At 48.1% G+C, this 22,172-nt stretch overlaps 1 protein-coding gene and 1 long non-coding RNA gene across 2 annotated transcripts in view; one reads left to right on the forward strand and one right to left on the reverse strand.

Annotated features, from left to right (window-relative positions):
• On the forward strand, positions 1 to 17,996 carry LOC109024376 (uncharacterized). Its single transcript, XR_004068162.3, has 4 exons — positions 1 to 528; positions 4,414 to 4,478; positions 15,556 to 15,660; positions 15,749 to 17,996. It is a non-coding gene; the product is annotated as an uncharacterized lncRNA (long non-coding RNA).
• The window catches only part of DDRGK1 (DDRGK domain containing 1), a 14,207-nt gene continuing 8,849 nt past the window's right edge, over positions 16,815 to 22,172 (reverse strand). The window contains exons 5-9 of the mRNA XM_004061729.5: positions 21,532 to 21,654; positions 21,131 to 21,169; positions 18,063 to 18,119; positions 17,485 to 17,533; positions 16,815 to 17,114 (exon numbers count right to left, since the gene is read on the reverse strand). Of these exons, the coding sequence (XP_004061777.5) occupies positions 16,948 to 17,114; positions 17,485 to 17,533; positions 18,063 to 18,119; positions 21,131 to 21,169; positions 21,532 to 21,654 (435 nt within the window). The 3' untranslated portion in view covers positions 16,815 to 16,947. The remainder of the gene's footprint in view (positions 17,115 to 17,484; positions 17,534 to 18,062; positions 18,120 to 21,130; positions 21,170 to 21,531; positions 21,655 to 22,172) is intronic.

Raw genomic sequence — 22,172 nt, forward strand, 5'->3', positions numbered from 1 at the left:
CCGGGCTGGGGCGGGGTGAGGCGCCTTAACCCCTTCGTCGCTGCGCCCCGCCCGCGCGTGGGACCCCTCAGCCTCACCCTCTCTAGGGCGCAGCAAGTCCGCCACGAGCCCCTCTGCTCATCGCTCGTTACCCCCCAGGCCCTTGGGCTTGGGCTCAGGCCCAGTCGTTCCTCTGCAACAAATCCAATGGAACCGCGCCCTCCCTGAATCCCACGTCTAGGAAGAGGAGGAGGAGCCCCTCTTGCTTGGGGGAAGGGGCTCCCGACTCGGAGCCCCGAGCCCCATTCCTCTCCCGCGCCAGCTCTTCGGGACGCAGCCTCCCAGCGGACGCCCTGAGACCTTGCAAGTCCGCTAGGGAGGGGTCGGGACGAGCCGTCGCGGGTGGATCCACCCGGCCGAGCAACGACCCGCCCGGGCGCGAGGACCACGGGCTGTCGTGCGGGAGGCGTCGAGGGGCAGTAAACTCCGTTCGTGACCAAACGGAGACGATTTGAAACTTGCTGCTCACACTGGATCACCGTCTGGAAGGTGCGACGGGGAAAAAATACACATTACACTCCAGCAGGATTGAACGCTTTCACCCTGTGCCCGGCGCCTGGCGTAACGCGTGGCCCCAGACCACACGCTGTAACCCGGGGTGAGAGGGAGTGAGGTGGGACTTCGTACCGGACCCGGAGCGCCGGCCTCGCCCGCGCGGGCAGCGTTCACTGTGGGGAGTGCTCACTCAGCCTAGGGCGGCCCGGGAGGACTGCCGGGAGGAGGGAGTCGGCCTTGAATTGAGGCCTCAGCCTTGAATAGGGTAGGGAGGCAAGCCTAGCCGAGAGTTTAGTACTAGCAAAAGCCTGGAGGCACCAGGGTCTGCCCTAAGAACTGCAGCGCCTCTACTCTGGCTGGGATTTAACGCATTACGTCTCTGCTGTTTATAGGTGTGTTTGGTCTTATGACTTCGTATTCTATAGTTTTTATTTATTCCTGTATTCTGAATTTTCCCACATTTGCTTTTATCTTCTATCGTGATTTTCAAGGCAGAAAGTATTTTTAATTCTTCTCGCGGCTGCCTTTAAATTTATCAAATGAAAATAGTTTACATTTCACAAATTAGTAAAGTCAGTGACAAATAATTCGTTTTTATATTCCCCCATGAGAAATTTTATGTGCTTTTCTGCCTCCTACCTGCCGCCCTCACTACTTGTATTTGTCCACTTAATCAGGACGACAGACCTAACTTTTGTTTACACTTTTTTTTTAAGCCACAACATTCTTTTTCAATCCTTGTTTTTGGCTTTTGCCAACTCTGTTTAATTGGTTTCAATGTTACTGCCGGTTTTTTGTGCTCTAATTTTTCTATTTCTCATTTGGACCCATCTCTCACATGACTGGTGATTTCAGGGAGGACTCTGGAATGTCGTATTTCCTAAGCCTTTGCCTTAGGTGAGAATGCCTTTATAATGATTTCCTGTTTATAGGATTCTTGAGTCTCAAGCTTTCCCCCTCAAAACTCTTGTCTTTATTTCATTGTCTTCTGGCACTGAAAATGCAAAGCTGGGTTTGTCTGTTTAAGGTCAGCAGTTTGCTTGGTGCTTGCAAGGGTTTTTCTTTACCCTCAAAAGTCAAACATTTTGCCAGTATAAATCAATATGGGCCTTATCTATTAATTTTCCAGAAACAAAAGAGGTCTTCTTTGTAGCTTAGAAAAGTTTTCTTCCTGTCCATTCTGTGAAAAGATTTGGGTTTTTTTCTTTCCTCTCCTCTAAAATTATCACATTGGATCACCAATGTCAAATAAATCTGTTTGTTTTCTCTGCACCCTGGGAGACTATATCAAGTTTTTCTTCACCATTACGGATTTAATTTTCTTCAGAGCCAAGAGTACTGTTTATTTTCTCCAATAAGACATTTGATTCTGCTTGTTTTATTTTTCTTTCAGCCAATTTCCATTCCACCTCTGTCTTGATCTCAACTTAATCTCTCTTTATAGTCTCCATTCCTATTTCATAGAGTAATGTGGTTTTGCATCTTTAAAAGAACACCAGGAAAATAAGAGAATACTATCTATATCTGACTCTGGTCCAATGCATATGAAAACTTTTTTTTTTTTTTGAGACACAGTCTCACTTAAAATTTATACAAACTCTAGCATAGTGTGTAACTGTTGAATGAATAACTAATGCAATCCCCTTCGTTTCTTTCAGAGCAACTATGAACTAGACTTTTTTTTTTTTTTTTTTTTTTCTGAAATGGAGTCTCCCTCTGGAATGCAATGGCGCAATCTCAGCCCACTGCAACGTTCGCCTCCTGGGTTCAAGCAATTCTCCTGCCTCAGCCTCCTGAGTAGCTGGGATTACAGGCATGTGCCACCACCACGCCGGGCTAATTTTTGTATTTTTAGTAGAGACGGGGTTTCACTATGTTGGTTAGGCTGGTCTCGAACTCCTGACCTTGAGATCCGCCCGCCTCGGCCTCCCAAAGTGCTGAGATTAGACTATTTGTATCTAGGTTCATCAGTTGAGTGAACTAATCAATACTTTTTTTTGTTTTGTTTTGTTGTTGCTTAAGATGATTTGTCACCTGCTGGTTAATGATCACACAAGTTGTTTTTTTTGAGATAGTCTTGCTCTGTCGCCCAGGCTGGAGTGCAGTGGCGTGATCTTGGCTCCCTGCAACCTCCGCCTCCCGGGTTTAAGTGCTTCTTTTGCCTCAGTCTCAGTAGCTGGCATTACAGGCGTGCACCATTACACCCAGCTAATTTTTTGTATTTTTAGTAGAGACAGTGTTTCGCCATGTTGGCCAGGCTGGTCTCGAATTCCTGGCCTCAAGTGATCCACCCTCCTCCACCTTCCAAATTGCTGGGATTACAGACCTGAGCCACCGTGCCCGGCCCTGAAAACCTTGACAAAGGGGATCATTTTCTGGGAAATAATATTACAAGGATAACAAAGATATTAAAAACATCATCCAAGAAATATGTCCAAAAAAGGTTCTGGTGGCTGGCATGGTTGCTCACGCCTATAATCTCAACACTTTAGGAGGCCAAGGCAGGAGGATGGCTCGAGCCCAGGAGTTCAAGACCAGCCTGGACAACATAGGGAGACCCTGTCTCTACAAAAAAATTTAAAAATTGGGCTGGGCGTGGTGGCTTACACCTGTAATCCCAGCACTTTGGGAGACCAAGGCAGGTGGATCACCTGAAGTCAGGAGTTTGAGACCAGCCTGGCCAACATTAGTGAAACCCCATCTTTACCAAAAAATACAAAAATTAGCCAGTTGCGGTGGTGAATGCCTGTAGTCCCAGCTACTCGGGAAGCTGAGGTGAGAGAATCGCTTGAACCCAGGAGGTGGAAGTTGCAGTGAGCTGAGATTGCGTTGTTGCACTCCAGCCTGGGTGACAGAGTGAGACCCAGTCTCAAAAAAAAAAAAAAAAATTAAAAAATTAGCTAGGCACAGTGGTGCACACCTGTGATCTCAGCTACTCAGGAGGCTGAGGTTGGATGATGGCTTGGGCCTGGGAGGTTCAGGCTGCAAGTGGGCCGTGATCGTGCTACTGCACTCTAGTCTGGGCAGCAGAGCAAGACCTTGCCTCAAAAATAAATAAATGAAATTTAAAAAAGGCTCTGGCCTCAGATAGTTTAATGGAAGAAATCTCTCAAACTCACTGAATAGATAATTTTCACCCTACTAATCTGTATCAGAACCCAGAAAAGATAGAATGCTGTCTATTTCATTTTATGAAGCCACAATTCCCCTTATACCAATTCCTAATAATAGCACAGGAAGAAAGGAAAACTGAAAACCATACTCATCAGTTCATCAGTTCCAGGGGTGGAAAATCCTACATACAATTCAAGAAAATAAAACTGTAGATTATTCTGTATGAAATTAATAAGCCATGAGTTTGTCAACTGAGAAAAAAAAGCAATTATCATAATAGATGCCAAAAAATCAGTCAAAAATGAATACCCAAAAAGAACCCTCCTCATTAACCAGGAACAGTTGAAATTAAGAATTATGTATTACCGGCCAGGCACGGTGGCTCACGCCTTAATCCCAGCACTTTGGGAGGCTGAGGTGGGTAGATCACCTGAAGTCAGGAGTTTGAGACCAGCCTGGCCAATATGGTGAAGCCTCGTCTCTACTAAAAATACAAAAATTAGCTGGGTGGGGTGGCAAGTGCCTGTAATCCCAGCAACTCAGGAGGCTGAAGCGGGAGGATCACCTGAACTTGGGAGGTCGTGACTGCAGTGAACAGTCATCATGCCACTGCACAATGCAGCCTGGGCTACAGAGTGAGTTGCCATCTCAAAAAAAAAAAAAAAAAAAAGCCATTTGAGTTCCTGTTTCCCTACAGCCTCACCAGCATAGGATATCATTAGTCTTTTAAATATTTGTTTTAATCACGTCTTCTTTGCCCCATAGCTGACGGAGGGGTTCCCACTCTCATGTGATGGCAGTGGCCAAACACAACACCTGACACTGGACAGGTGAGATTTACCGCAGTTTATTAGTTACAACATACTCAATGGGAAAGGACACCACAAGCCACGCAGGGCCACACAGGGGGTGCACTCAGGAGTGGAGAGAACAACCAGGGGTTGTGGAGGGCAGGCTTTGTAGTGATAAGAGAGTGAGGTGCTCCCTGGTTCCTGCATGGGAGGTAACTGGCTTGTTTGAATAATTCTACAGGCTGGCAGGGAACTGAAGCCTACTACTAAGAGATAAGCAGGAACTGCTCCTGGTTCATTTGATGAAAGGATTGGCTAGGGGACCTTACCCACAGAACACAGCAGGAGGGCAGCTTACAGCTAGACCATTTGAGGCCCTCTTGATTTTACCAGAAGTCAAGTCAATAGTTCTTTCTATTTTTTAAATTTTTATTTATTTATTTATTTTTGAGACAGAGTCTCACTCTTCTTGCCCAGGCTGGATACAGTGGCGCGATCTTGTCTTACTGCAACCTCCGCCTCCCGGGTTCAAGTGATTCTACTGCCTCAGCCTCCCGAGTAGCTGGGACTACAGGCATTTACTAGCATGTCCGGCTAATTTTTGTATTTTTTGTAGAGACAAGCTTTTGCCATGTTTTCCAGGCTGGTCTCAAACTCCTGAGCTCAAGCGATCCACCTGAGAGCTGAGCACTCCCACAGTGCTGAGATTACAGGTGTGAGCCACTGCCCCTAGCCTCACATAGCATTTTGAGGGTATAAATTGGTACAGCCTTTTGGGAGGACAATTTGGTAGTATATAAAAATATGAAATGTGTATATCCTTGGACCCAGCAATCTCATTTCTTGGGAAGAGATACCATCACAAATAATATGATGTACGTCTGAAGACAGTCACTAATGTACTGAATGTAAAAGTAAAAAAAAAAAACAACCTCCTAAATACATCAATCTATTCATAGAAGATTGATTAAATGAATTACAAGGCATCCAATGCAATGTAACAATAGACAGCTATTAATATTTAAAAGAAGGACATGGATGCCTATGTGTTGACACAGAAAGATGACTACAGTTAAGTGAAAAAAGCTGTGGCATAGCATATGTATACCTATCAACCTACTGTACTCTAATTTTTCTATTATTTTTTTTTTATTTATTGAGCAGCCCCCAAAGCAGAGAGTCCTCCTACTCTTTTTTTTTTCTTTTTTTTGAGATGGAGTCTCACTCTGTCACCAAGACTGGAATGCAGTGGCATGATCTTGGCTCACTGCAACCTCTGCCTCCCGGGTTCAAGTGATTTTCCTGCCTCAACTTCCCGAGTAGCTGGGATTATAGGTGCCTGCCACCATGCCCAGCTAATTTTTATTAGAAATTTTTAGTAGAAACGGGGTTTCACCATGTTGGCCAGGATGGTCTCGAACTCCTGACCTCAGGTGATCTGCCCGCCTTGGCCTCCCAAAGTGCTGGGATTAAAGATGTGAGCCACCATGCCCAGCCCCTCTATTCTTTTTCAAAGAATATATATGTATGTGCATAGAAAATTCAGGAAAGATACATACAAGATTAAACATGGGCCACCTTGAGATGGTGGGATCATAGGTCATATGGCAGAAGAAAGGAGTCTAGGCACTAATGTAATTTTTGCACTTTGGCACAATCAGCTCACTGCAGCCTCGAATTCCTAGACTCAAGTGATCCTCCTGCCTGCCTCAGTCTCCTGAGGAGGCAGGACTACAGGCATGCCCAGCTTCCTTTTAAAAATTTTTTTGTAGAGAAGGGGTCTTGCTAAGTTGCCCAGGCTGGTCATGAATTCCTGACCTCAAGCAATCCTCCTGCCTCTGCCTCCCAAAGTGCTGAGATAACGGATGTGAGCCACCACAGCTGGGCAAATATTTAATATCTTAATACTTTGCTATTTCTACATTTTCAGAGCTTACCTGTTTATTCTTCCACATAAACTTATTTTCCTTTTTGACTGTCTTTAAAACTATATTTAAAATATAAATTTAAAAAATCGTATCTCTTAATACTCTAGAGTAAGCAGAATAATGCCCCCCACCCAAAATGTCCAAATCCTAATTCCCAGAACCTGTGAATATGTTGTTACATGGCCAAGCGAAATTAAGGTTGTAGATAGAGTTAAGGCTTTGATCAGCGGACCTTAAAATAGGAAGATTAGCCTGGATTATCCAGGCAGGCCCAGTGTCATCACAAGCGTTCTTAAAAGTGAAAGAGGACGGCAGAAAGAGTGAGATGGAGATGTGACTAGGAAAGAATGATCAGAAGATGCAACATAACTGGCTTTGCAGATGGAAGAAGGGGGCCATGAGCCAAGAAATGTGGGTGGCCTCTAGCTGGAAAAGAACCTCCAGAAACGGAGCACAGTCCTTCCTTGATTTTAGTACAGAAGACCTGCATTGGACTTCTGTGCTACAGAAGCATAAGATAATAAGTTTGTGTAGTTTTTTGCCACTAAGATTCGGTCATTTGTTACAGCAGCACTAGAAAATGAATACAAATACATAATAGACACAACATTCCTTAGTTGAATTATGAATGAAATCACAAAAACCCTAGGTCTACAGATAAATAGGTAAAAGAAATATATCACTTAGGGCTGGGTACGGTGGCTCATGCTTACAATCCCAGCACTTTGGGAGGCCAAGGCAGGTGGATCACCTGAAGTCAGAAGTTCGAGACCAGGCTGGCCAACATGGCAAAACCCCGTCTCTACTAAAGATACAAAAATTAGCCAGGCATGGTGGCACGTGCCTATAATCCCAGCTACTTGGGAGGCTGAGGCAGGAGAACCACTTGAACCCGGGAGGTGGAGGTTGTAGTGAGCCAAGATGCCACTCCGCTCCAGCCTGGGTGACAGAGCGAGACTCTGTCTCAAAAAAACAGATAGATAGATAGATAGGTAGATAGATAGATAGATAGATAGATAGATAGATAGATAGAGAGATAGAGAGATAGATAGATTTTCTTATATATCTATATATATATCACTATGAATCCAGATAGCCAATAAGCAGTTGAAAACATCTATATCCTCGCTGATACTGAAGAGATGCAGATCAAAACCTATCAAATTAGGAAAGACTATTGCAATCCTTTGGGGTCCTACCCACCAAGTTGTCCAGAAGGGGATCTGGGTTTACTTCTCTGAGATGACTGCTTGCAGTTACCTCTGAACAGCAAATTAGGGGGCAGACAAGGCACTTTAATTCATGCTAAAGTTCGAATGTTTGTACTAAAGCCTTTTATAGCTATGCTTACTTTATGAGGAAATGAAAACTTCTGGAATTGGGCCAAAAATTCCTAGGAATTACCAGTAAAGGTCTTGGGGGTTATCTAAACCAATATAAAAGTAACCGAAATGATTATAATCCAAGAATGCTGGGGTCTTTTATTAGTTTGATAAGCTGATGTGTTTTTTGTTTGTTTGTTTGTTTTTTTGAGACAGAGTGTCGCCCTGTCACCCAGGCTGAAGTGCAGCGGCACGATCTCAGCTCACTGCAACCTCTGCCTCTTGGGTTCAAGTGATTCTCCCGCCTCAGCCTCCCGAGTAGCTGGGATTACAGGCACCCACCATCATGCCTGGCTAACTTTTGTATTTTTGTAGAGATGGGGTTTCACCATGTTGGCCAGGCTGGTCTTGAACTCCTGACCTCAGGTGATCCACCCACCTTGGCCTCCCAAAGTGCTGGGATTACAGGCATGAGCCACCGCACCCAGACGAGCTGATGTTTATACACACACACACACACACACACACGGTCCATGAAAAATAAAATTTAAGGCTGAGCGTGGTGGCTCATGCCTATAATCCCAGCACTTTGGGAGGCTGAGGCAGGTGGATCACCTGAGGCCAGGAGTTTGAGACCAGGCTGGCCAACATGGTGAAACCCCGTCTCTACTAAAAAAAAAATACAAAAATTAGCCAGGCGTGGTGGCAGGCGCCTGTAATCCCAGCTACTCGGGAGGCTGAGGCAGGAGAATCACTTGAACCCAGGAGGCAGAGGTTGCAGTAAGCCGAGATCGTGCCATTGCACTCCAGCCTGAGAGACAGAGTGAGACTCCATCTCAAAAAATGAAAAATAAATAAATAAATAAATATAAAAGTTAAAGGAAAAATATACAAAAAATTAAAAACTGTATTCTCTTTCTTAAAACTATTCTTTACTAATTGCACATTTTACCTAAGATAGAAAATGGTTTATGTTTTTCCTATGTTCCACAGGGTCCCCCTGTAACATCTGATTCTGTTTTTATATAATTGATGCATTGTTTATATGATACTAAGGGACTCATCTGTACCTATACCCTGTAAGCCTCATTTCAAGATATTTAGATACAAAGCGAAAAGGAACACAAGTCACCACTTCAAGTGAGTGCCTCTGCATCATACATGTACATGTGAAACATGTAGGTCCTTTTTTTTTTTTGGTTAGATGGGGTCTCACTCTGTTGCCCAGGCTGGAGTACAGTGGCACAGTCACGGCTCACTGCAACCTCCACCTCCCAGGCTCAAGTGATTCTCCCACCTCAGCTTCCTGTAGCTGGGACTACAGGTGCACACCACCACGCCTGGCTAATTTCTTTTTTTTTGGTATAGATGGGGTTTCACCATGTTGCCCAGGCTGATCTTAAACTCTGGGGCTCAAGTGATCCACCTGCCTCGGCCTCCCAAAGTGCTGGGATTATAGGCATGAGCCACTGTGCCTGAGGCGGGAGGATCATGCTGAAACTCCATCTCTACAAAAATACAAAAATTGGCCGGGCGTGGTGGCTCACACCTGTAATCCCAGCACTTTCGGAGGCTGAGACGGGAGGATCACTTGAGGTCAGGAGTTCGAGACCAGCATGACCAACATGGTGAAACCATGTCTCTATTGAAAATACAAAAAAATTAGCCAGGCATAGTGGCACACGCCTGTAATCCCAGCTACTTGGGAGGCTGAGGCAGGAGAATCACATGAATCCAGGAGGTGAAGGTTGCAGTGAGCTGAGATCACGCCATTGCACTCCAGCCTGGGCAACAAGAGCGAGACTCTGTCTCAAAAAAAAAAAAAAAAAACCCCACAAAAATTAGCCAGGCATGATGGCAGGTGCCTGTAATCCCAGCTACTCGGGACACTGAGGCAGAAGAATTGCTTGAACCCAGGAGGTGGAGGTTGCAGTGAGCCGAGATAGCACCATTGTCCAGCCTAGGTGACAGAGCGAAAGTCCATCTCAAAAAAAAAAAAAAAAAAAGACAACTGCCCAACTAGACAGCAAGCACATGTCCACACAACTACACTATTATGTGAACAACACAGGGAACTGTGGAGTTTAGCTCAACAAGGTGACTTGACTTACCTTGCTGAGAAACAGCTAAAGGAAAATCTCTTACAGCAATTGAGGAATTAAGTCTCAGTTACTCAGTTCTGAACAGTTAGAACATTAAGAGTTTTAGTTTTATTATAGATGTGTTTTTGTGTCATATGGTAGAAATGTAAATAGTAAATGTAAAATAGAAAGTTAAAATGACTAAAAACCAGTCAGCGTAAATCTACCAAGCTATACGCAAAAGGTTATATTTAAATAAGTTTAATGTTACAGTATTGGTATTTGGTAGGTTTTCTTATAAGGTTCCCTTATCCATTTTGCTATAATTAACAATCGGATAATGTATTAGCCAGCCAAAAATTATGTATGCTGTCAGGATAAATCAAGTCAAAATGTTTTTCAATGTCACTACAGAAATTGTTTTTGGTTCAACTATATGACTATCAAAGGTTATGTACAATGCACAACTCTACCCAGATACTCATCCTTGCACTGTTCTAAATAAAGGAAACAAGAGTCCTCAGTACTCTGTTTTTCAAACTGTAGGTCAAGATCTGTTAGTGACTTGTAAAATCAATTTAGTCACCATTGGCAATAAAATAGAATAGAGGCAAGTATCAACATGCATCAAACCAAAAGGATTGTACTGTGAAACGCCTGCTTCATGGATCTATATGCATACGTGCACACATAAGAAAATGGATTTTTACTAAGAGATACTGTTAAAAGAGTCTGAAAACACAGCCTTAGTGGAATAGCTGTCTCTAATCTTGGGGCTGAGGCATGCACGCATGAAGACTTGAGGGATATTCTCAAATAGTCCAGTGGCTTGTGGAGGGAGAAGTTGATGGTATAATGACAATTTGTGGGATAAAGTGAGGTAAAGGTTTAAGAAATGAGTTAACAGATTCAAAACGCTAAGTAAATAAACATTCCCACCTCTTCCCCACCCAGACTTAACAAACATAGCTCAGATCTCTGGGCTCAGACCTTCCCAGCCAGGTCCCAGCCTCCTTTTCCAGCTTTGTCTCTCATTTGCCCTGGCCTTTCCTCCACCCAACACTCCATGCTCCCCTCAGGGAACCACAGGCCTTATTCTCCACTCCAGATCTCTGCACCTGTCCTCCCTCTAGCCTGGAAGGCCTCTCCTATTATCCACTGGTCCCTTTCATACACTCCAGCATCTGGCTGTGCACTTGCTAGCTTGTGATTGATTGGTCTCTCTGTCAGATTAATACCACTGCACTGGCCAGGTGCGGTGGCTCAAGCCTGTAATCCCAGCACTTAGGGAGGCCAAGGCGGGTGGATCATGAGGTCAGGAGATCAAGACCATCCTGGCTAACACGGTGAAACCCCGTCTCTACTAAAAATACAAAAATATTAGCCGGGCGTGGTGGCGGACGCCTGTGGTCCCAGCTACTCGGGAGGCTGAGGCAGGAGAATGGCGTGAACCCAGGAGGCGGAGCTTTCAGTGAGCTGAGATTTCACCACTGCACTCCAGCCTGGGCGACAGAGCGAGACTCCGTCTCAAAGAAAAAAAAATACCACTGCACTAACCCCTACTTGTGGCTGGGGCCATGTTTTGCTCACTGTACTTCCCTAGGGTGTTCAAAATCATGCCTTGTACTCAGTAAGCTCCCCATAAATTACGTTAGTTTTTAACAACATATTTCAGATGTGTTTAAATACTTTTCTGTTACAAAGATTCAATACAGGCTGGGTGCAGTGGTACACGGCTATAATCCCAGTGCTTTGCAAGGCCGAGGTAGGAGGATCACTTGAGCTCAGGAGTTCAAGGCCACCATGAGCAACATAGTGAGATCCCGTCTCTACCAAAAAAAGAAAATATATATATATTAGCTGGGCATGGTGGAGTGCTCCTGTAGTCCTAGCTACTAGAAAGGCTGAGGTGGGAGGATCGCTTGAGCCCAGAAGTTTGAGGCAGCAGTGAGCCATGATCATACCACTGTACTCCAGCCTGGGCAAGAGTGAGACTCTGTCTCAAAAAACAAAAATCCAACATGCATCCAGTATCAGTATCACTGTGGTAGCCTGGGGGAATCACTGAACTGTCACCATATTACTGGTGGCTTCACATAACCCAGCTATTTTAGCTCCCTTTCTTGAGGTTTAGCATGAGCCAAGGATACATAAGGCCATCTAGGGCTCTTTATGTTTCGTTATAGAAAAGTTTAAACATGTATGAAAATAGATGGCTGGGTGCAGTGCTCATGCCTGTAATCCCAACACTTTGGGAGGCCAAGATAGGTGGATTGCTTGAGCTCATGAGTTCGAGACCAGCCCAGGCAACATGGCAAAACCCCATCTTTACAAAAAGTTAAAAAATTAGCCGGGCATGGTGGTGCACACCTGTAAGTCCTAGCTACTCAGGAGGCTGAGGTGAGAGGATGGCTTGAGCCTGGGAGGCAGAGGTGCAGTGACCTGACATCGTGCCACTGTACTCCAGCCTGGGCAACAGAGCTAGATCTTATCCTAAAAACAAAAACAAGGCCAGGCGCGGTGGCTCATGCCTGTAATCCCAGCACTTTGGGAGGCCGAGGTGGGTGGATCATGAGGTCAGGAGATTGAGACCATCCTGGCTAACACAGTGACACCGCGTCTCTACTAAAAATATAAAAAATTAGCCGAGCGTGGTGGTGGGCGCCTGTAGTCCCAGCTACACAGAAGACTGAGGCAGGAGAATGGCATGAACTTGGGAGACGGAGCTTGCAGTGAGCCGAGATCGCGCCACTGTACTCCAGCCTGGGCAACAGAGCAAGACTCTGTCTCAAAAAAACAAACAAAAAAACCAGAAAGAAGAAAGAAAATGAGCACAACCTCCATGTACCCATTCCCAGTTTTTCAGTAATTTTCAGCTCATGGTTAATCTTGTAAATAACTATTTTTTGAAAAATTGTGTAATATAACTCCAATCTGGAACTTGTCAATAATAAGCCTTGAAGATCCACAAGAAAGAGAAGTTACTGGACTCTATAGGGCGCAAGTAGTATCAAAATAGACCTGTGTAGGGCTGGGCTGTGAAGATAAGGCACCCAGGACAAGCACTGCTTGAGAGTTACAAAAATCAAAATGTATCTGTTTGGTTGGAGCCAAGAGTCAAGGGTTCCAAAATCTAACTATGAAAAAGGGACCACCAGGCTGGGCACGGTGGCTCGTGCCTGTAGTCCCAGCACTTTGGGAGGCCAACATGGTGAAACCCCGTCTCTACTAAAAATACAAAAATTAGCTGGGCGTGGTGGCATGCGCCAGTAGTCCCAGCTACTTGGAAGGCTGAGGCAGAATCGCTTGAACCCTGGAGGCGGAGGTTGCAGTGAGCTGAGATCGAGCCACTGCACTCCAGCTTGAGTGACAGAGTGAGACTGTCTCAAAAAAATAACAATACTAATAAAAAAAAGAAAAGAAAAAGGGACTACCCAACAAGTAAAAGACTCAGGTAGAATTCCAATGAAGTTGGCTGGGCGTGGTGGCTCACAGCTGTAATCCCAGCACTTTAGGAGGCCAAGGCGGGTGGATCATGAGGTCAGGAGTTCAAGACCAGCCTGGCCAACATAGTGAAACCCCATCTCTACTAAAAATACAAAAAATTAGCAGGGCTTGGTGGCGGGCACATGTAATCCCAGCTACTTGGGAGGCTGAGGCAGGAGAATCGCTTGAACCCGGGAGGCGGAAGTTGCAGTGAGCCGAGATCACGCTATTGCATTCCAGCCTGGGCGACAGTGCGAGGCTCTGTCTCAAAAAAATAAAAATAAAATAAATAAAAATTGGCCAGGCGCGGTGGCTCACGCCTGTAATCCCAGCACTTTGGGAGGCAGAGGCGGGCAGATCACGAGGTCAGGAGATCGAGACCATCCTGGCTAACACAGTGAAACCCCGTCTCTACTAAAAATATAAAAAATTAGCCAGGCATGGTGGCGGGCGCCTGTAGTCCCAGCTACTTGGGAGGCTGAGGCAGGAGAATGGCGTGAACCTGGGAGGCGGAGCTTGCAGTGAGCCGAGATTGTGCCACTGCACTCCAGCCTGGGTGACAGAGCGAGACTCTGTCTCAAAAAAAATAAAAAATAAATAAATAAATAAATAAATAAATAAATAAATAAATAAACAAATAAAAATTAAAAAGAATTACAATGAAGTCTTGAGTCCTTGGTTCTGAATCATCATCCATCAGTCATAGCTATGTCCTCAGCTAACACGGTAACCCTGGTGCTCCAGAGTAAGTGAAAACTACCCTCCGACAAAAATAAAAATTAAAGGCCAGGTGTAGGGGTTCACGCTTATAATCCCAGCACTTTGGGAGGCCAAGGTGGGCGGATCACCTGAGGTCAGGAGTTTGAGACCAGCCTGGCAACCATGGCAAAACCCTGTCTCTACTAAAAATACAAAAAATTAGCCAGGCATGGTGGAGGGCGCCAGTAATTCCAGCTATTCAGGAGGCTGAGGCAGGAGAATCGCTTGAACTCGGGAAGTGGAGGTTTCAGTGAGCTGAGATTGCACCACTGCACCCCTGCCCGGGCGACAGAGCGAGATTCCCTCTCTAAATAAGTAAATCAATAAAATTTAATTAGAGCTAGCAAGGCTGGGCACAGTGGCTCATGCCTGTAATGCAGCACTTTGGGAGGCTGAGGCGGGGGGATCACTTCAAGTCAGGAGTTTGAGACCAGCCTGCCCAACATGGTGAAACCCCGTCTCTAGTAAAAATACAAAAATTAGCCAGGTGTGGTGGCGCATGCCTGTAATCCCAGCTATTCGGGAGGATGAGGCAGGAGAATCACCGAACGTGGGAGGTGGAGGTTGCAGTGAGCCAAGATTGCGCCAGTGCACTTCTGCCTAGGTGACAGTGAGACTCCAACTCAAGAAAAAAAGAAAAGTAGAGCTAGTGAAGTGTTTATGATCAGTTTTAGTGTCACATGTACAGATCAGTAATGTAATCATTATAATACTATGTCTGCTCTACGGCTGGGCGCGGTGGCTCACGCTTGTAATCCCAGCACTTTGGGAGGCTGAGGCAGGCAGATTGCCTGAGGTCAGGAGTTCGAGATCAGCCTGGCCAACAAAGTGAAACCCCGTCTCTACTAAAAATACAAAAATTAGCTGGGAGTGGTGGCACGCTCCTGTAATCCCAGCTACTCGGGAGGCTGAGGCAGGAGAATCGCTTGAACCTGGGTGGTGGAGGTTGTAGTAAGCCGAGATCACTACAGCCTGGGCAACACAGCGAGACTGCCTCAAAAAAAAAAAAAGCATTAAATTTCATTTTATTTTCATTTTTCCCTTTATTTTTTCATTTTTTAGTTGTGGAAGTAGTTCGTATATATTTAGAAAAATGTTTACTTTTGTTTAATAAACTATTCATTTAATAAATGTATTAACTGAGCACTAAATAATGCTCAAAGGATCATAGATTTTTTTTTTCCTCCACACTAAGCCCATGGGACATGAAGAATATCTGGGTGCTTCCAGGATATAAGGAAGGAATGTGCCTTTTCCCATTCCTGGCCTTTGGGTACTGTCCTGAGCATGGGATGCTGGGGCAGGGGCTGCCTTGGCCATCTTGCCATCTGCATGGCAGTGGCAGAGGATAGCTGAGGGAAAGGACTAGAGAGCCCTGGAGCTGCCGCCTTGCTCTGTGAGAAGCCCCTTCCAATGGAGATTTGAATTACTTGCAACTTGTTGGCCTGCCTCTCCACCCCGCCCCCATCTGTTCCCTAGCTCTCAACTTTGGCTGCACATTGGAATCTCCTACTCATGCTCCCTGACTGTGCCCTCACAGATTCTGATTTGACTGGTCCTGGGTGCAACGGGGCTGGCATGAGACGACTAAAAACTCCCCAGGTGAATCCAATGAGCAACCAGGCTAAGGACCAGTGATCTAACTGTAAGTCATCTCTTCTTTTCCCTTTGTAATTTTATGTTTCCACCTCATACTGTGGTTGGCTACATCTGTTTCTTCCCTCTCCTACTAGAATGTAGGCTCCAGATGGCCTTCCAAACAATACATGTGGCCCTTCATGCTCCAGGTGATGACAAGTACCCGTTGCTGATGGAAGTAGCAGAGTCATACCTTTCTTGGAATTTAGGTTCTACAGTCAATGCTTATGGCACCCAATGAGTCAAAAACACCCTTGGCAACTCCTAAGGAAGACTCTGCCCTGGAACCTGACGTACTGTTTCCCCATCACCATCCAGGGAGCGTTTCCTCCTGGGCTGGAACAGAAAGCTGCCTCCTCCATCAGGCACCAGAGGAAGTAGGGGGCTTATGTTTAGGGACCACTTTGCATAAATACACATTTAAACATGTGCCTCACCCTCAGCACAGCAGGATGCTCACGCCATGAACAGCCAACAGGAACCAGAGTGACCGACCCTCCAGGAGGTACACACCTCCCTCCCATCCCACCCACTTCTGAGCATATGGTTCTCACATCCACCAGTGGGTGGAATCACCCACACCATTTAAACTTTTTGTCAAGGATGTAGAGCTGAATTCATGTGATTTCCCATATGAGCAATGTCCCTCCCTCCGCTGCACAATTATAGCCAGCTCAAGCAGGTCCTCTCCTTCCTTCTACCTGCCCTGCAAATGGCTCTCTCCTTCACTGACCCCCCCACCCTCCCTCTTAAAGGCTGATGCTCCCTAGGACTCTATCCTTGATGCTTCTCATTAATTCTTCTCCCCACTGGCTCTCAGCCCTACTTAGGGCTCCTGATCAGTTAAAAAAGACCCATGAGACCTCCCCTCCCCAGTTAACAGAGATGTGGCCCAAGAGGCTCCCCACTTCTAATTTGAGTGGGGGCAAAAGAAGAGAAAGATCTTATCTAGGTCTTGGGGGCAGGGCTTGCAGGGCACAAAGGAACAGAGTAAATGTGCAACAGGCTATTTTCTTGAATGAATGGATTCATAATAAGAACAGGACTTCACCAGCTTCCAAGGGACCCTCCCCACCTCTCGGATATATTCTGAAGCCTAAATTTCACCTGCTTATCTAGGATCCTAGGCCAGGCCTTCTGCCATACCAAGCCACACCAAGCTCAGCAGTACTCACAGGCCTTTAATCTATAACTGCCCGGCCACACCATCACTTCCCCAGGATGGTGGGGAGGGATGAAGATGTATAGCCAGGTAGGCCACACCAACTCTGAGTCCAAGAGGGAAGGACTGGGGTCAGGCTGGGGCTTGGGCAGGGGGCTCCCGGCCCCAGGCGATGAGGGAGTTGCTGGCTTGGGCAAGCTCGGCGATGGACACCCGGCCCCGCTGTCGGATGAAGTTGGCCACGGCGGCCAGTTCCTCTGGGGTTATGTAGATGAACTTGCCCCGGTCGTCAATCACACCTGTGGGGACATGCAGGTTGTGGGGCTGAGGCCTCCTGGGCGTTCCCCACCTGGCCTGAGAATGCCCACCTACTCCTTCACAGCTGGCTCAGGGCCCTTCCGGCCTCCTGCCTGCCTGGCCTTTCCTGGCTGCATCCAGTCCTGCTAGGAGAGTCGAATCAGGCTGCCCTGCCTGTCCTCTCCCACTGCTGCCACCTCCAGGCCCTGGCATGTCCTCCTTGTAACTGCATCCAGCTACTCAGTGCCCCTCGTTGCACACCCCTCCCCCCATCTTGGGTGGTCATCCTGCCTCTGCAGCACATCCCTGCAGCCCCTGTGGCTAGACACTCTCCAAGGCCAGGACTGCAGTGATTGGCTCTCATCATCTCACCTGTTATAGTCCCCTCAGCCAGCAGGTCCTGGATGCGATTTATGGTGTCCTATGAGGAGAACAATTCTCAGAATAGAGATAGGCACCAATGTCCCCAGAAAAAGCACTGAAACCTCCCTCCCACTACAGCCAAATCTCTTCATTTCCCTCTCATGCCACGCCCAAATGTGACTCTGTGCTTTGCCTTTGGAAGGGCCCTGGGTAGAAGGGGCTCTGGTCCTGGGCCCTGCAAGACCCCCAAAAGAGTATCTCTTCCTGTTAGAAGCGGGGCAGTGATGTCTGCAACACAGGCTGGTGCAGTCTGTGCATGACAGTTGTCAAGGTAACTGATTTGGGCTGCTTTGGTCACAGGGGCTGGCGGAGTGATGGGGTTTGGGGTTTTTTTTTTCTTTCCTGCCTGTTTATCCATTAAAAATGCAGGATTCCCAGGGTGCCAGGAGACTTCTGTGCACTACTCACTCTTGGTTGGGGACAAGGTAGACGGTGCATCAAGACTCTATCTTTAGGGCAGGTCCTCTCTGCTAGCCACACAGACCCCTGGCCACACTGCACACAGCAGGCCACGTTCCAGGGCTTACCTGAGTGCGTAGGCCCACCTGGGAAGCCAGGTCTTCCAAGAGCACAACCTTGGACTGCTACAAAAAGAAGGAGGAAAAGAAAGAGAGGCTGAGCTTGGGCAAATCCCTCTAAGCATGGGCACCCTCCAGGTTTGCATTCTGATCTGATCTGTTCTCGGTGGCTGGAAAAACACTGTACACACTCCTGTAGGACAGCCTTGCTCCCCTGACACACACACACACACACACACACACTCACAACCACCCATTGACAGAGACCCGCACAATCATAAACCCTCTCATTCCCCTTCTTGGGAGGAAGGAATCTACCCAAAACAACCACCTGCCTCATGGGCCCTGTCCTGGACTCCGAGACACGCATGAGTGGAAATCAGAGCACAGCTGCCACCATCCTCTGCATCCAGCCATCTCTTTTTAACATCATGGACAAGTTGAAGGGGACGCACCATAGGGAGGAAGGAGGCGGTGAGAGTCACCAAAAGCTATTTTAAATAACTGTCACCAGGACTTATGTTTGCTGAGGACCTACTAGAACAAGGCCCTGAGAAGGTATGAGGGACACATGCTGAACAAGCCGTAGCCCCCGCCCTGGAGCTCGCAGTCCGGCTGGTGAGACAGGTGAGTACATGGACAAGAGAGAGAGCAGAAAAAAGCCCGAGCAAGCCAAGGTCTCTCAGTAGAGGCTGTGGGGGCCCACTCCTGCCTTGCCTTCGCTGGCTGCCCCACTGGCCTGGTCCCCCACAACCTGACACACCCACACTTTTTATCCATCCTCTTTATACCATCTGAGGCACTGAGCCCACCCTTGAAATCACTGTCACTAATACCGCTGAGTGCTTTCCAGCACAGCCACGTTCCGTGCTCCAAGTGCTTCTTCATACCCTCGGTAGAAACCTGAGTTCCCAAGGGCGCAGCGAAGGGTCCACCGCTGTGTCCACACAGGCACCTGCCCCCACTACCCCAACACACAGCACAGGACTTGAGAAAAGGCAGTTCTTTTGCATTTCTGTGAATCCTCCACCGCAAATGAGCTGGGGGAGGACTGACATGGTGACACCTCCCTGACTGCAGATAGCATGTGACTTGTTTGAAATGCCAAAGCCGTATGTACAAGCAAGAAGGCAAGTGAGAGGCAGCTGGGTCAGGATGGGCAAGGACAAAGTGATGTGGTCAGCTGGCCTCTACCTACAAAACAGGGATCATGCAGTGGGCTCTCAGTGACAGTGTGGTACGAGAACATGAAGTCACCCCAGGTGCTCCCTGATGACCTGGCCTGAGGTGCTGCTGGGGCCAAAACACGTTTGATAAAACAAGCTAGGTGTGGTGGCACGCACCTGCAATCTCAGCTACTCAGGAGGCAGAGGCAGGAAGATCGCCTGAGCCCAGCCATGGTCAGACAGGAGAATGGAACAAGATCGAGTGAACCCTACACCTCTCATAAACGATGCTGGGTGCAGGCATGTTCCTCCAGTTCTGAAATCTTAAGGCAAAAAAGGCCTATCCCCTTGGAGCAAGGAGGAAAGCAGACAGACTGAATTTCAGAAGTCCTCCTTTTCCTTGCAAGACAGCAGCTCTAGAAGAATTAGCCAGCACGGCTGGAAAAACTTTTTTTCTTTTTTTTTTTTTTTGAGACAGAGTCTCACTCTGTCGCCCAGGCTGGGGTGCAGTGGCACCATCTTGCCTCACTGCAACCTCCACCTCCTGGGTTCAAGTGATTCTCCTGCCTCAGCCTCCTGAGTAGCTGGGACTACAGGTGTGCACCACCATGCCTGGCTAATTTTTGTATTTTTAGCAGAGATGGGGTTTCAACATGTTGCCCAGGCTAGTCTCAAACTCCTGACCTCAAGTGATCTGCCCGCCTCGGCCTCTCAAAGTGCTGGGATTGCAGGCGTGAGCCACCATGCCCGGACAAGCTGGAAAAACTTCTAAGCTCCAAAAGAGTTTGGAGAACTCCCAGAGAATAGTTACCTCCAGGGAGCCACCAAAAGTGAGGGCTAGAACTGGGGACCTTTCTTCTGGTTTCTGCAGAGTAAAGGGGGATGTTGAAGCTGACCCCCTCCTCTAATTCCACCTGGGAAGGCTTCCTGTGGAGGGGCTTCAGGACCATCTTACTGCCTACTGGGTAGGTGGGGACAAGTTCCAAACAGCAGCAGGCAAGTGTGAGAGATAACCTGCCCGGCCACAGCCCCTAGTCAAGTGTGCCAGGGTACAGAGAGGGCTCCATGAGAGGGGAGTGCACACAGCCTGAACAGACAGGACCCTCTCAAAGCTGCCAGCATTTCCCCCACTTAGGAACCCCAGACTCAAGGCTGTGAGCCCAGCCCCTCGCTGCTGGCAGGCGTCTAAACCCTGCTCTCTTTCAGGAGAGGTGGCGGGAGGATTATGCAAGCCCTGGGTCCTTGGCAGCCCCTGGTAGCACCCCCACCACCGCCCCCGCTCCCTCTGCACTCCTTCCCTCAGCCGCCTCTGCACCTCTGAGTTGCACTTGAAAACCTCTCCCCTCATGGCATCCTTCGTGGGAGAGAAGTTGCTTAGCAGCAAAGCAAAGTAGGATGTGCTTATGCAACCTGGAGCAGCATCGAGGCGGCCTGCGCGGTGGCTGCGGACAGAAGGGGACACACTGCCGCCCCACCCTCAACTCCAAAGGAAACACCATCCTGTTCCCCTGAAAGACCCAAGCTCCCAGTCAGGAGCACATGGCAGAGGATGCTTGTTTCAACTCAGTGGAGCCTCAGTGTGACAGAACTGACAGGAAACACATGTGAAGAGACTTGAAAACACACTGACTCACTGAGCGTGGGGTCTGAAGAGCAGGGAAACTGTCAAACTGAGTGTGAGGAAGTGATCAAAGGCTTGCGCCTCCCACACAGACCCAGGTCCTTCTCCACCTTCGGGGTTGGAGGGAGAGAAACTCTCCTGGCCAGGACCCTGTGGCTCTGCCCCTCTGGGCCCCCCTGTCCACTCCTGCATGAGCCTGAATGCCCTGCCTGCAGCCCCCACTGGAGGCATCCAACCTGCACATGCCAGGCAGGGAGCTGACACTCAGGCTCTGTTCAGTGGCTTCTTACCTTGATGTAGTTGATGAACTCTGTCAGGAAGCTCTGGGACTAGAGAAGCAGAGAAATCAGGGTGAGCACCCCCTAGCAAGGCCACAGGGTTCTGTACCCATTCACCCAAGTACCACCTGCTCACTTGAGGGCCACCTGCCTGCAGCCTGCCTTGAGCCCGCCCAACCACCTGCACATACCGCTTGCCTACACAAGCAGCAGAGCCTTCCAGGGTGAGAGTTTCGGAGGCACCAGCCTCTGCTGAGGACAAGGCCTCTGGCCACTAAAGCCTGCTGGTACTGTTGCCCACCCACCTCTCACTGCCCGGCCAGGGGCGTCTGGGATGGGGTGGCTAGCCTTGGGTCTGGCACAGGCTGCACTGATGGGTGCAGAGAGGGGCTTCCCAGGGGCAGCAGGCCCACCTGTTCCTCAGTCATGGTCTCTCCTACGCCTTCCTCCTCCACCACAAAGGCCTCCTTCAGTTTCAGGTACTCCTCATGCTCCCGCTGGGCCTGCTCCTCGCGGGCCTTCCTCTCCTCCTCCTCCTGTGGACATAGGAGGCAAAAGTCAGGTATCAGGGGCAGAACAGGGCAGACACCTGTTCTGGTTGCTGCTACCCCTGCAGGACACCAGAGCATATAGCCCAGCCTTTTCTCAGAGACAGAGCTCCTTCAAGACCCCCATTTCTCCCTCCCCCAAGCTGAACAATGGGCCGAGGCCCCTCTTGTCATCAGTTTCATCATCACCTGGACAAATGCTGCTCAGCCCCTTCTCCCGCCCTCCGTGCTCAGGGGATCTTAGCAAAAATCTGTTGAAAACCCTGCCATGACCCCACTCTACAATACCCTCCAATCACCTGCCCCATCCTCTCCTTGTGTAACTCACCAAGCATACCCCGTCATGTCCAAACCTCATGAGCAAATGTGAACCCTGCATTTCCTCACCACCCACTCACCCAGTCAGCCCACTCCAGTCTGGCTTCTGCGTTCCCAGTTCTATGAAACAACTCCTGCCACAGTCTCACCCATGCCCTCCACTCACCAAACTCAAGGTACAACCTTCA

Source organism: Gorilla gorilla, chromosome 21 (assembly GCF_029281585.2).
Source record: "Gorilla gorilla gorilla isolate KB3781 chromosome 21, NHGRI_mGorGor1-v2.1_pri, whole genome shotgun sequence".
Classification (NCBI taxonomy): Eukaryota; Metazoa; Chordata; class Mammalia; order Primates; family Hominidae; genus Gorilla; species Gorilla gorilla.